This window comes from Rhamphochromis sp. 'chilingali' (assembly GCF_963969265.1).
Source record: "Rhamphochromis sp. 'chilingali' genome assembly, chromosome: 16".
NCBI lineage: Eukaryota > Metazoa > Chordata > Actinopteri > Cichliformes > Cichlidae > Rhamphochromis > Rhamphochromis sp. 'chilingali'.
Window position 1 is genome coordinate 36,047,523 of NC_137943.1, and position 13,419 is coordinate 36,060,941.

The 13,419-nt window shown below is 43.0% G+C and overlaps 2 protein-coding genes across 3 annotated transcripts in view; one reads left to right on the forward strand and one right to left on the reverse strand.

Annotated features, from left to right (window-relative positions):
* LOC308412491 (uncharacterized protein) overlaps positions 1 to 13,067 on the forward strand; it is a 31,572-nt gene extending 18,505 nt beyond the window's left edge. Inside the window, exon 3 of the mRNA XM_080906894.1 lies at positions 12,495 to 13,067. Within this exon, the coding sequence (XP_080763020.1) occupies positions 12,495 to 12,985 (491 nt within the window). The 3' untranslated portion in view covers positions 12,986 to 13,067. The remainder of the gene's footprint in view (positions 1 to 12,494) is intronic.
* On the reverse strand, positions 67 to 12,060 carry LOC308412488 (uncharacterized protein). Of its 2 annotated transcripts, none has more exons than XM_080906888.1 (3): positions 11,481 to 11,727; positions 10,399 to 10,689; positions 67 to 3,882 (listed from the first exon to the last, which is right to left on the reverse strand). In XM_080906888.1, exons 1-3 carry the CDS (start codon positions 11,650 to 11,652, stop codon positions 2,423 to 2,425), a joined length of 1,923 nt encoding a protein of 640 aa, XP_080763014.1. In that variant the 5' UTR covers positions 11,653 to 11,727; the 3' UTR covers positions 67 to 2,422. The 2 variants fall into 2 exon arrangements, with proteins under 2 accessions (XP_080763014.1, XP_080763015.1); XM_080906889.1 differs by lacking the exon at positions 67 to 3,882 and adding an exon at positions 8,750 to 9,034 and having other exon boundaries at positions 11,481 to 12,060.
* Positions 13,068 to 13,419: the final 352 nt, after the last annotated feature.

Here is a 13,419-nt window from a genome sequence, read left to right on the forward strand (position 1 = left end):
CGGTCAGGATGTGAATAAAACAGCCACCAATCTATTGAAGTTATCTCGGTTTATTGGACTGTAATCAGCAGCTCAGTTTCAGTTTTATTTGTCATATGCAAGTTAGCACAGGGTCATCATCGCAATGAAATGTATTTTTTAACGAGCAGAAGACAGTCACTCAGCAGAATGGTACAGTAGAAGAAAATAAAATAATAAAAAATAAATAGAAAAATAGTAAAGAGCAAAATATTAATAAGATGTAGTAAAAGGAAAAAAGATTTTCAGTTAACTGACTAAATATATGTATGTATGTGTATATATAAATATATGTACACACTAGTGATTGAATAAAGAAAATCTTAAATAGGAATGTGAGGGGGGGCAGAGGGGATATTGCACAGGAATGAGCAGCAGTACAAACTGAACAGTACAAAGGTTTTGTTTTTTGTGGCCGTTGTTAGCGTCAAATGAGGTTCAAGCAAGAGTCTCTCTTATGCTGGGGCTAGACACATGTAGCTGATCACGGATCATTTCTTCTGTCCTGTCATCAAACTCACATTTAGAAGCAACTCAGTTCAGAGATATCAGCAACAACATTCACCTTGGCTGAAAAGTGTTGTTCAGTAACAGCAGAGGCGAAAGTATCACCTGTATTTGGCAGTGAGTAGAAAATCCTTTGTCCCTCTGTTCCCAAGCAGTGAAGTAAAGTAGCTCTTCGTGCTTCAGGCCAAGCATTCCCTGTTGCATTGATCACAAGCAAATAATTGTTGAACATACGCATCCACATGTTGAAGGGCAAAGCAGGATCTCCAGGGCAAGGCAAAAACATCGGCGGTGGATGGACGTTTGCAGCCACGATGACTCAGCAAAAAACTAAGCAGAAAAACCACGCAGGGTTACTCGCTGCCAAAATGTAGCAGCGGCCGGTAATGAACCAGTCCTCATCAAGGAATAGTGCTCTTTAATGATTTCAGCACAGACTTTACATCACAGGGAGACTCATCAAGTTATCAGTTAGCCATCTTAACTATATTCTAAAATTTTACCAACTCCACTTTACTCTTATTTCACGACACCACCCACTAGTGGTGCAATATGGTACAGTCATTACAGGACACAACACAGGTGGACATGATCAAGCTAATGAAGTTTTATATTGTGGTTGGAGACCAGAGACGGGAGAGCGCCAGACAGCTGGTGGACGTATGTGCCGAACCAGGGGAACAGTGTATCGGGTCACGGTCCTTTCTACAGTTACCTTTCATAGCCATTCTAACCCTTTTGTGTCAAGTTCTGTGTATGTCATCAGGCCCACTCACCAGGTATGTAAACTTTTGATCAGGATCATTTGGGTAATTTGTGTAGTGATCGTGATTTAAAGAGTAAACACAGTTGTTTGACAATAAACGTCTTCAGCCAACCACTAACCATGAGTGAAAGAAAAACTTGTCTGAAAAATGGTTAAGAAATCATGAATTCTGCCAGGATATGCACAACAGTACAGCGTTTTAATCATCTTTGGAACAGACTCCAGTTTCAGTTCACCTTTATGTGTTATACATACCGTATTTTTTGGATTATAAGGCACTTTAAGCGAAACAAAACAGTCAGATGAGTCAAACTTTACTTAGCTCATTCTTCTTGCTTCCTCCACTTCTGTACCATTGATTCATCAATGCTGTATTCTATCACAGCTGCTCTATTCCCATGTTGTTGCAGTATATTAATGACTAACCTCGTATTGTGGATGGATTATCTCAGTTGTTCTCCTGACTGAAGTTTGGTCCGTTTACAGCATCCTGCCATGCGATTGCATTTGTCTCCAACCATGAGGAACCTTCACGTTAACTTTTATGGAGTGGAAAAAGTTGGCGTTCATCCTCCAGCTTCACTGTGTTTATGTTATGCTAACATAGCTGTGTCGCTAGCGATCACGTAGCACATCATTATATACCAGCTAGCCCAACTTCAGTAACCCTACAAACGTCACTGCTGTTTAGTTTACTGTCTTCATTTATGTTGGAAGTGATAGCAGAGCTGTACGTTTGAATTTATTCAGAAATCTCTCAGTCAGAACATGCTATATCATGCTTAGATGGAAGCTAGCGAGCTAACTCCCGGCTAACTTTGTTAAATTTAATAAATTCGGTTTTCATGGATGCCTGGATGTTAACATATTGCTGCAAAAAAAACAAGTTTAACTATCGCCTCTAAAGGCTGAAAAGAAACCCCAAAACAAGTGGATGAAATCAAAAAATAAATGAACGCATGAGAAGAAACAACGTGCTCTAAAGAGACCATTACAGACTAAAGCAGGCAGAAAAGGCCAGAGGGATTCTGAGTCTCAAATAAAACAGTGACCACAAACAGGAATACAGCATAAAAGACAGATATTTCTGGAAAACAACCTGTGAGAGTTCTCATGCAGTCTATCAAATTCCTACTCACACTGAAATGTTTTATGAGCCTCTGGCTTCTCAGCTGTGTGAGTTTTCTTGTGACACATCAAGCTACTTTTTTGACTGAAGCTTTTCCCACATGTATCACAGGTATACGGCCTCTCACCTGTGTGAGTTTTCTTGTGAATATACAAAGTACTGCTTCGACTGAAACTTTTCCCACATGTATCACAAGTATACGGCCTCTCCCCTGTGTGAGTTTTCTTGTGAATATACAAATGACTGCTTCGACTGAAACTTTTCCCACATGTATCACAGGTATACGGCCTCTCACCTGTGTGAGTTTTCTTGTGAATATACAAAGTACTGCTTCGACTGAAACTTTTCCCACATGTTTCACACGTAAACAGCTTTTCACCTGTGTGGATTCTCCTGTGAATATACAAACGACTGCTTGAACTGAAACGTTTCCCACATGTATCACAGGGATATGGCCTTTCACCTGTGTGGGTTCTCATGTGAATATACAAATGACTGCTTCGAGTAAAACTTTTCCCACATGTATCACAGGGATATGGCCTCTCACCTGTGTGAGTGATAAGGTGGTATTTCCAGGTACTTCTATCAGTGAAGCTTTTGCCACATGTGTCACAAGCAAACAGTTTTTCACCTGTGTGAGTTTTCTTGTGAATATACAAATTACTGCTTTGACTGAAGCTTTTCCCACATGTATCACAGTGATATGGCTTCTCACCTGTGTGGGTTCTCATGTGGATATACAAAGTACTGCTTCGACTGAAACTTTTCCCACATGTATCACAGGGATATGGCCTCTCACCTGTGTGAGTTCTCATGTGATCATACAAATTACTGCTTCGTCTGAAACTTTTCCCACATGTATCACAGGGATATGGCCTCTCACCTGTGTGGGTTACAAGGTGACGTTTCCACGTACTTCTAGCTCTAAAACTTTTCCCACATGTATCACAAGGATAGGGTTTCACATCAGTGTTGGGTTTCTTTCTTTGGGCCTGACGCTTGATGGATTTTTGGCAAACATCAGACTCTCTACCTGTGGCAGCATTGCAGGGACTCTCTGACACAGTCCAGCTCTCCACATCATCCTGACGTCTGTCTCGCTTCTTCCTCTTCTTTGGCACTGAGGTCACAGTTTCACTTAACCCTGACTCTTCACACTTGCTGGATTCTTCATCTGTGCTTTCACTTTGAGGAGAGTCATCACAGAGGAGCTGCTCCCCGTCTCCTCCTGGTTCACTGTGCTCTCCTTCCTCAGCAGCAGTCACCATAAAGGTACCAGGCTCCTCCTTCAGTCCCAGCTGCTCTCCCTCCTGACTGCTGCACAGTTCCTCCTCTTCCTCTTTAATCTGTGGAGCTTCTGGTTCCTCCTGCTCCACACTGGAGCTCCTCTCCTGGTTCCAGAGCTGCTGCTCAGGGAGAACCTCCTCCTCCTCCTCCTCACAGACCTCCTGCTGTGGGACGTCTGGAGCGACAGAAGAAAGAAGTTACTGATGCAACTGCAGAAACATTAACAGGACTTTACAGCATGACTGCATCACTCATGAATGTGGACAGGCACCTGAGTTCACCTGTTTTGTGGTTTAAAAGCCACAAAGACGCTGTGTTTAGAGAAAATGGGTCTCAATTGTTCCCATACTGCTGACACATACGGGATCACTGAGGGTTTTTTCTTCTCCAGCTTTGACAAAAGTCCAGCTGGGATAACCACATTTACTCAGGGTCAGCTTTTAGATGTCCCCCATTACTGATGGAAATCTCACAGTCCAAGAAGGCTAACCTGCCACTTTTCATATCCTCCCTGGTGAATCTGATGTGTCGGTCCAGCGAGTTAATGTGATCCGTGAATTGTGGTACGTCCTGAGATTTGATTTTCACAAAGGTGTCACCTTCGTCTGGCACAAACGATTATTCTGATAGTTGGCTAGTCACCGATTATTTTTGCGATTAGTCGACTAATCAGATCATGCATCCACCAGCATGTGTCTCCTCTTATATAACTATCATTAGCTTACAGCTTGAAGTGTTTAAGATATGTGCTAACTAAAAATAAAGACAAGATGATACTCTATTAACCTTTTAATAACATTTGCAGATTGTCTCGGTGCAGTTTAGTAAACTCAGCCGTCTGCTCCTTGCTATCTAAAATATAACAGGACATCGGAGTAAATTCTCGACCATCTCACACTTCTGTTTAATCAGTTTTCTGCTTGACGTTTATTCAGCTGTGTGAAAAGTAGAGATGGCACGATACCACTTTTATGCCTGATACTGACATAGTGTATTTAAGCAATAAAACAGTTTTTTTAATATCTTGCTGCATTTTGCATAAGTTCATACTCAAGTTTAACACAAACAAACTAAACAACACTGAAGCTATTCTGTTACACTTGTATGCAAAAAATGCACTGCAGCCAAAATATTTCATAGTTCAGCAAAACTGATCAATCAAATAAACTTAAACCTGCTCCATCCTCCCTACTCTGGTGTTTTAAAGAGTACTTAGCAGAAATATTAAGCAACCTAACTAACAGGGTTGCAAACTCCCAGCAAAAGAAAAAAAAAATGCACAGAAATAAATTTTTCAAGAATAATTAAATAGATTCAACATCTTTCTTCTACAGAGCTGCAGACTGCACAGATGGTTCCCAAAGGAAAAAGTACTATAGCTTACTAGGGTATATTAGACTTAACAGTCACTATATACAGTAATGGACTTCATTACATTTTACATCAAATTAAAACTTTGGTTGTAAGATTCAGATAATTATTTATTAAAAGCTCGACATTTTAAATGAGAATAAGAAAGAAAAGTATGTCTTTGTGCCCCCTTTTCCCTGTTCATGCCCTATCGGCCCCCCTGGCTAAACTTTGCTAGATCCGCCCCTGCACAGTTACGTCAGCTGTAGAAAAAGATCCTGGTGTGCAAAGTGTTATGGAATAAACATATATTCTTAGTGCTTATTTTCTAATTATATTGTTTTATTTACTTTAATAATGAAGGCTTGTAAAGCAAGGCCACTTTTGACTCACAAACTAAGTGTTCAGCCAGACTGAAAAACAGGAAGTTAGTGTGCAGCTGTACAAGTATATTAATAAATACAGGAAACTAGACAGAAAAAGAGGAACTACTAACATATAAGGATTTGTTTGTGTTGAAACTGTGTGTGACGTGTAAAGTACCAAAATAACACCTATATGAGACATGTTTAGCCTGTAATGTTAGAGATTCTGCAGCTGGCTTTGGGCTGTGCAGGGAAGATGATTGGATAAAGAATTATAAATGTTTTGACCACTCTGAGTCGGGTCTTCTCTGTTCTGTCATGGGGATCAAAGAATCGGGTTTAATATTAAATAAATTCTAACAACAGCTGATCAAGCTTAAACGTGCTGCTGTTGTTCAGCCGCTGGTTTCCTCTTTCTGGTGCAAAGTGGGCCAAAAACAAACAAGAGAGACGATCAGCTGATCATTGATCAGTTTCATGATTGAAGTAGCAGCAAGAAGAGGCACCATATATCGGTTGTTAAGCTTAAGGCTGGAATGCTTTACAAACATTCAGAGATGGACTTACACACTTGCTTTACTTCTCTCTGGGATCACTCTGTCAGAGATGAAATGCTGGTTTGGTAGCGAGGCTACAAATGTTCAAACAGACCGGCGACAGGTCTCGCACGCCACAGCCGCTCTATCACGTGATGCACACTGCTCCGATGTCCTAAGATTATGAGCCGAGTTACGCCGTGTCGCAAGTTTTGTGAGGTGCTTTTGTGATATTTAATGGATCGATTACATTTTTTATTTCTCTCCGATATCCGATCCAGTAATTTAGGTCAGTATCTAACCGATACCGATACGTAATATCGGATCGGTCCATCTCTAGTGAAAACTTTAACTTTAATCTCAGCCAAACCGATTTACTCAGGAACAAATAAAATACTGAAAAAAGCCAAACAATAACATTTTTAAGTTATCTAAGTGACTCATATATCCTGTTTAACCTGAGTAGCGAAAGACGGCGGTGGGTTTGAAAACGATTTGCCGGGAGTCCGGTGTTCTCACGGCTCTAGTGAGCCTAGCCCCCGGCTCGCTATCGAGCTAGTGGGTAACAGACGTCTCTGAAAACGTCGGAGCGCTTTTGAAAATATGCGGTGTCTTGATAAACTGAGCAGATATTTGAGGTTTACACAGCTACATTCTCCATGAAAATATGTTAAACGTTTATTTTGTGACCCAGAAAGAATAATAAGAGTAATATTAACACTGGGGCCACGCTATGAAATCTGGGATTGGTTGGGCCACGAAGGATACACCTGCCCCATCTGTCAAATCTGGGGAAGGACGCCTTTGTCGGCCGCATTAGGAGAAGTCTTCGTCGCGTCGTAGCGTAATCGGTCTACAATCCGGTTGTTCAGTCTGACGTCACTAGCCGTGTCTGGGCCTAAACTCCGCTGCAGGTCCATATATCAAACGATCACTATGGCATTACTGAGAGTTGAAAAACTGTCTAAAGTCTTTCATCTTTAATAAAATGATCAGCGTTCTGCTCTACCAGGTGTAACAATTGAGTTTAACATCCAGGCATCCATGAAAACGGAATTTATGACATTTAACGGAGTTAGAAGTTAGCAGGGAGTTAGCTCGCTAGCTTCTATCTAAATACAATATAGCATGTCCTGACTGCGGGGTTTTGGAAACAAATTAAAACGTACAGCTCTGCTATCACTTCCAGCATAAATGAAGACAGAAAACTAAACAGCAGAGACGTTTGTAGGGTTACTGAAGTTGGGCTAGCTGGTATATAATGATGTGCTACGTGACCGCTAGCAACACAGCTATGTTAGCATAATATAAACAAGCTAACTTTTTTCCCACTGGATAAAAGTTAATGTGAGTGTTCTCGGTGGTCAGGAACAAATGTAATCGCATGGCAGGATGCTGTAAAAGGACCAAACTTCAGCCAGGAGAACAACTGAGATAATCCATCCACAATACGAGGTTAGTCATTCATATACTGCTGCATGGGCTGGGCTGTAGTTACATCCTAAGGTTTTAAAAACTGAGCTTAAATAAATGATTAGTGGTAATAAAAGCCGAGGGAGGTCAACAGGGATCACTGACTGTTTTAGGAGCTTTTGAGATTAAATAGAAGAAAATACATAACATTAAACATGTTAACAACACAAAAGCCATATTAAACGCAGACTACTTTAGACCCGGAAGTAGGATTCATCACGTCATCACTGAACAACCGGATTGCAGCCTCCGAAGGATTCGGCCCTTAAATTTGGACACAGCTACAATACCGGACACAGCTTCTTCTTCTTCGGGGTTTAACGGCAGCTGGCATCCTTGTACATGCAGTGCTGCCATCTTCTGTTTCAGTCCGTTATTACACTCTTAAATCCTGCTACTTATTCCTGCGTCTTTCAGGATTTTACAAAGCTTCAAACGACGCGTCGAAAATTAAATTAATGGTCAACGATTTTGATAGTCGACTAATCGTGGCAGCCCGAGGTTCATTCACATACCTGAACCAACGACTTGGTGGTTTTCCAGGGTACGATAACAGAGCCCTGTTTTCCACTTCCTTCATGTATAAATTGGCCACACCGAGTGAAAGTCGGGCTACATCGCACACCCACGCTTCAATTCAAGGACACGCTCACGGAACAGGCCTAGCTTCCTTGGTTCTTTTGTTAGAGATCGATCGATCAATATTCCAAGCTGTATAGGCTCGAAAGCCTACTACCAATTAAGCATATTAGGTGATGTGCATCTCTGTAATGAGAAGGGGTGTGGTCTAATGACATCAACACCCTATATCAGGTGTGCATAATTATTAGGCAACGTCCTTTCCTTTGGCAAAATGGGTCAAAAGAAGGACTTGACAGGCTCAGAAAAGTCAAAAATAGTGAGATATCTTGCAGAGGGATGCAGCAGTCTCAAAATTGCAAAGCTTCTGAAGCGTGATCATCGAACAATCAAGCGTTTCATTCAAAATAGTCAACAGGGTCGCAAGAAGCGTGTGGAAAAACCAAGGTGCAAAATAACTGCCCATGAACTGAGAAAAGTCAAGCGTGCAGCTGCCAAGATGCCACTTGCCACCAGTTTGGCCATATTTCAGAGCTGCAACATCACTGGAGTGCCCAAAAGCACAAGGTGTGCAATACTCAGAGACATGGCCAAGGTAAGAAAGGCTGAAAGACGACCACCACTGAACAAGACACACAAGCTGAAACGTCAAGACTGGGCCAAGAAATATCTCAAGACTGGTTTTTCTAAGGTTTTATGGACTGATGAAATGAGAGTGAGTCTTGATGGGCCAGATGGATGGGCCCGTGGCTGGATTGGTAAAGGGCAGAGAGCTCCAGTCCGACTCAGACGCCAGCAAGGTGGAGGTGGAGTACTGGTTTGGGCTGGTATCATCAAAGATGAGCTTGTGGGGCCTTTTCGGGTTGAGGATGGAGTCAAGCTCAACTCCCAGTCCTACTGCCAGTTTCTGGAAGACACCTTCTTCAAGCAGTGGTACAGGAAGAAGTCTGCATCCTTCAAGAAAAACATGATTTTCATGCAGGACAATGCTCCGTCACACGCGTCCAAGTACTCCACAGCGTGGCTGCAAGAAAGGGTATAAAAGAAGAAGAACTAATGACATGGCCTCCTTGTTCACCTGATCTGAACCCCATTGAGAACCTGTGGTCCATCATCAAATGTGAGATTTACAAGGAGGGAAAACAGTACACCTCTCTGAACAGTGTCTGGGAGGCTGTGGTTGCTGCTGCACGCAATGTTGATGGTGAACAGATCAAAACACTGACAGAATCCATGGATGGCAGGCTTTTGAGTGTCCTTGCAAAGAAAGGTGGCTATATTGGTCGCTGATTTGTTTTTGAATGTCAGAAATGTATATTTGTGAATGTGGAGATGTTATATTGGTGTCACTGGTAAAAATAAATAATTGAAATGGGTATATATTTGTTTTTTGTTAAGTTGCCTAATAATTATGCACAGTAATAGTCACCTGCACAAACAGATATCCCCCTAAAATAGCTAAAACTAAAAACAAACTAAGAACTACTTCCAAAAACATTCAGCTTTGATATTAATGAGTTTTTTGGGTTCATTGAGAACATGGTTGTTGTTCAATAATAACATTATTCCTCAGAAATACAACTTGCCTAATAATTCTGCACTCCCTGTATATAGGGGGTGTATGAGAGTCTTTGTGAGTCTTTCACACACATATTAAACAAATATGTAAGACTGCTTTCTTCCATTTGTGCAACATCTCTAAAGTTAGAAATATCCTGTCTCAGAGTGACGCTGAAAAACTAGTTCATGCATTTATTACTTCCAGGCTGGACGACTGTAATTCATTATTAGATTTCAAGATTCAAGACGTAGGCTGCCGGGAGATTCCCATGATGCATTGAGTTTTTCCTTTCCAGTCACCTTTCTCACTCACTATGTGTTAACAGACCTCTCTGCATTGAATCATATCTGTTACTAATCTCTGTCTCTCTTCCACAGCATGTCTTTATCCTGTCTTCCTTCTCTCACCCCAACCAATCACAGCAGATGGCCCCGCCCCTCCCTGAGCCTGGTTCTGCCGGAGGTTTCTTCCTGTTAAAAGGGAGTTTTTCCTTCCCACTGTCACCAAAGTGCTTGCTCATAGGGGGGTCATATGATTGTTGGGCTTTTCCTCTGTATGTGTTATTGTAGCGTCTACATTACAATATAAAACACCTTGAGGCGACTGTTGTTGTGATTTGGCGCTGTGGAAATAAAACTGAATTGAATTGAAGTGTGAGAGGAAAACCCCAACCCTGCCTCACAGCAGCGTCCTCGGGTGAGTTTAAAGCTGAATGTTTGTTTAAACAGAGACACATCCACCTTCTGTCCTCCAGAAACATCCCTGCAGCCTCAAAGTAAACGTACCACAGAGCTGTGATCAGGATCCTCCCTCAGAGGGACACTCACCTGTCCTGTGCAGCTTGATTTGGGGTTTCCAGGTGATATCCAGCAGTCTGCGCTGACGCTCCATCTCTTCCTCGTACTGCACAGGATCATTATGAACTTCAGGCTCCTCCTTCAGTCCCAGCTGCTCTCCCTGCTGACTGCTGCACAGTTCCTCCTGTTCCTCTTTAATCTGTGGAGCTTCTGGTTCCTCCTGCTCCACACTGGAGCTCCTCTCCTGGTTCCAGAGCTGCTGCTCAGGGAGAACCACCTCCTCCTCCTCCTCCTCCTCACAGACCTGCTGCTGTGGGACGTCTGAAGGACAGAAGAAAGAAGTCACAACCACAGAAACATTAACAGGACTTTACAGCATGACTGCGTCGCTCGTGTGTGAGAGTAAAGCCGTCCAGTCAGCTGTAAGTCACTGATCTCAGATCTGCATTTATTCAGACGAACATCTGGAAGGTAAAGCCCCCTCAGCACAGCAGCAGCACCGCACTGCCACTACAGTTCATAAATTCAATATTAGGTGTCACTGTGCCGAGCTGCACATTAAACTCTGTGTCACTTCTTTCAGTCGCGTCCGTGACTCTGAACAACAACATGGTGGACTTTGTTGTTCTCACACGTGTGTAAATGTGACCACAGGAACCGTGCACGTGCTGTGTACCACTTTAGCTTTTATGTGACATCATCACAAAGGGCCCGGGCGACCACTCTGACGTCACTGATGGAGAAATAAAAAAGACGTATTGTTATGACGTTAACACTGAACTCTTTACAGCTCTGCAGAAGAAGAAAGGAAACCAAGGAAAAACCTTTTCAGGCTAGATTACTGAGTTTAGAAGGTGCACCTGAACGCACCATCAAACACACGTTTCACCGCCAAACAAAAAGTTTTTCAAACGATTCACAGGATTGAGTGATGGATCCAGGTCAGAGAAAAGCTCAAATCCAGGCTGATTTCAGCGCCTGCTGTTTGAATGCAGCGCAGCGCAGTCCTGTCCTCTGTTTGCTCTTTGTTAGCTCACATCTCCAAAAAGTCCTCACAATCAGAAACGTCCCGCAGAGCTGTGATCAGGATCCTCCCTCAGAGGGACACTCACCTGTCCTGTGCAGCTTGATTTGGGGTTTCCAGGTGATATCCAGCAGTCTGCGCTGACGGTCGATCTCTTCCTCGTACTGGACGATCGTTTTTTCAAACTCCAAGAATATTTGTTCAGCAGCAGCAGTTAGTCGCTCGTTGATGAACTCTCTCAGATACTGAACTGAAGGCATCGTTGCTGCCGCAGCTCACACACTCAGCTCACACACTCAGCTCACACACTCAGCTCACACACAGCACAAAGCCTCCAAAAGTTCACGCTGGAACAACCAAACTGCCGCTTTTAAAAATGTTTACTTCCGCCGGATGTCCCGCTCTGAAGTTCCGGCAGGAGGAGGATGTTCAAATACTTTGTTCCGCTTGGAATAAACGTCCTTCTTTCTTCCTAAAACCTATTTAAATGTACCAAACTGAGCCATAAATACATAAACAGCGTGTTACAAATAATAAAGGAGAGAAAATGGAAAGAAAAGGCCTCGTTCAGGTTTTTATCCATAATGAATCATATCCATTCTACTACTGATCATTCATATACTCAACACCAAAGAGTCTGACGTGAATGAATACTAACACACGGCTTTATTTTATTGTTTGATGTGGGTCTAAAATAAATGAGGAATTACACACGCTGTTCATTAAATGTGTTTGTGGCGTGCTCAGAGTCTTCATTGGTGGAAATCAGATCAAACTTCAGGATCTTCGACGTATTACTGCTGTGTGATTTTTATTACTATTAATGAAATGGATGAAAAGCTGACCCTGAGTAAATGTGGTTATCCCAGCTGGACTTTTGTCAAAGCTGGAGAAGAAAAAACCCTCAGTGATCCCGTATGTGTCAGCAGTATGGGAACAATTGAGACCCATTTTCTCTAAACACAGCGTCTTTGTGGCTTTTAAACCACAAAACAGGTGAACTCAGGTGCCTGTCCACATTCATGAGTGATGCAGTCATGCTGTAAAGTCCTGTTAATGTTTCTGCGGTTGCATCAGTAACTTCTTTCTTCTGTCGCTCCAGACGTCCCACAGCAGGAGGTCTGTGAGGAGGAGGAGGAGGTTCTCCCTGAGCAGCAGCTCTGGAACCAGGAGAGGAGCTCCAGTGTGGAGCAGGAGGAACCAGAAGCTCCACAGATTAAAGAGGAAGAGGAGGAACTGTGCAGCAGTCAGGAGGGAGAGCAGCTGGGACTGAAGGAGGAGCCTGGTACCTTTATGGTGACTGCTGCTGAGGAAGGAGAGCACAGTGAACCAGGAGGAGACGGGGAGCAGCTCCTCTGTGATGACTCTCCTCAAAGTGAAAGCACAGATGAAGAATCCAGCAAGTGTGAAGAGTCAGGGTTAAGTGAAACTGTGACCTCAGTGCCAAAGAAGAGGAAGAAGCGAGACAGACGTCAGGATGATGTGGAGAGCTGGACTGTGTCAGAGAGTCCCTGCAATGCTGCCACAGGTAGAGAGTCTGATGTTTGCCAAAAATCCATCAAGCGTCAGGCCCAAAGAAAGAAACTTGTTTAAATCCTTCAAAACATGTGGGAAAAGCTTCAGGTTGAAAAAGACCTGGAAACGCCACTTGAGAACTCTCACTGGTGAGAGGCCACATCCTTGTGAAACACTCGAAAAGTGTTTTGGTATACCACAGGAACGTCTGTAACCAGAGGTCTGTTGAACATGAAGGCTTTCAGCGCAAAAGGAATTTGATGGACCACACAAGGACTCTCACAGGTGAGAGGCTGTAGTTGTACCATTGTAATCACACTCTTAGAGATGGAAGACACTGAGCTGGTCCCAAGCCAGCTAAGACATAGAGTCTCTCCATCGTCCAGATGCCTGAGGACCACAGCGAGTGCAGGAGACCTGAGAGCTGCTGAGGGATCTCTGCTACAGAGTCAGTGAGTGATGGCTTAAGATGTTCACTAGGTGACAGACTTGACGTGAGCACAGAATGGAAA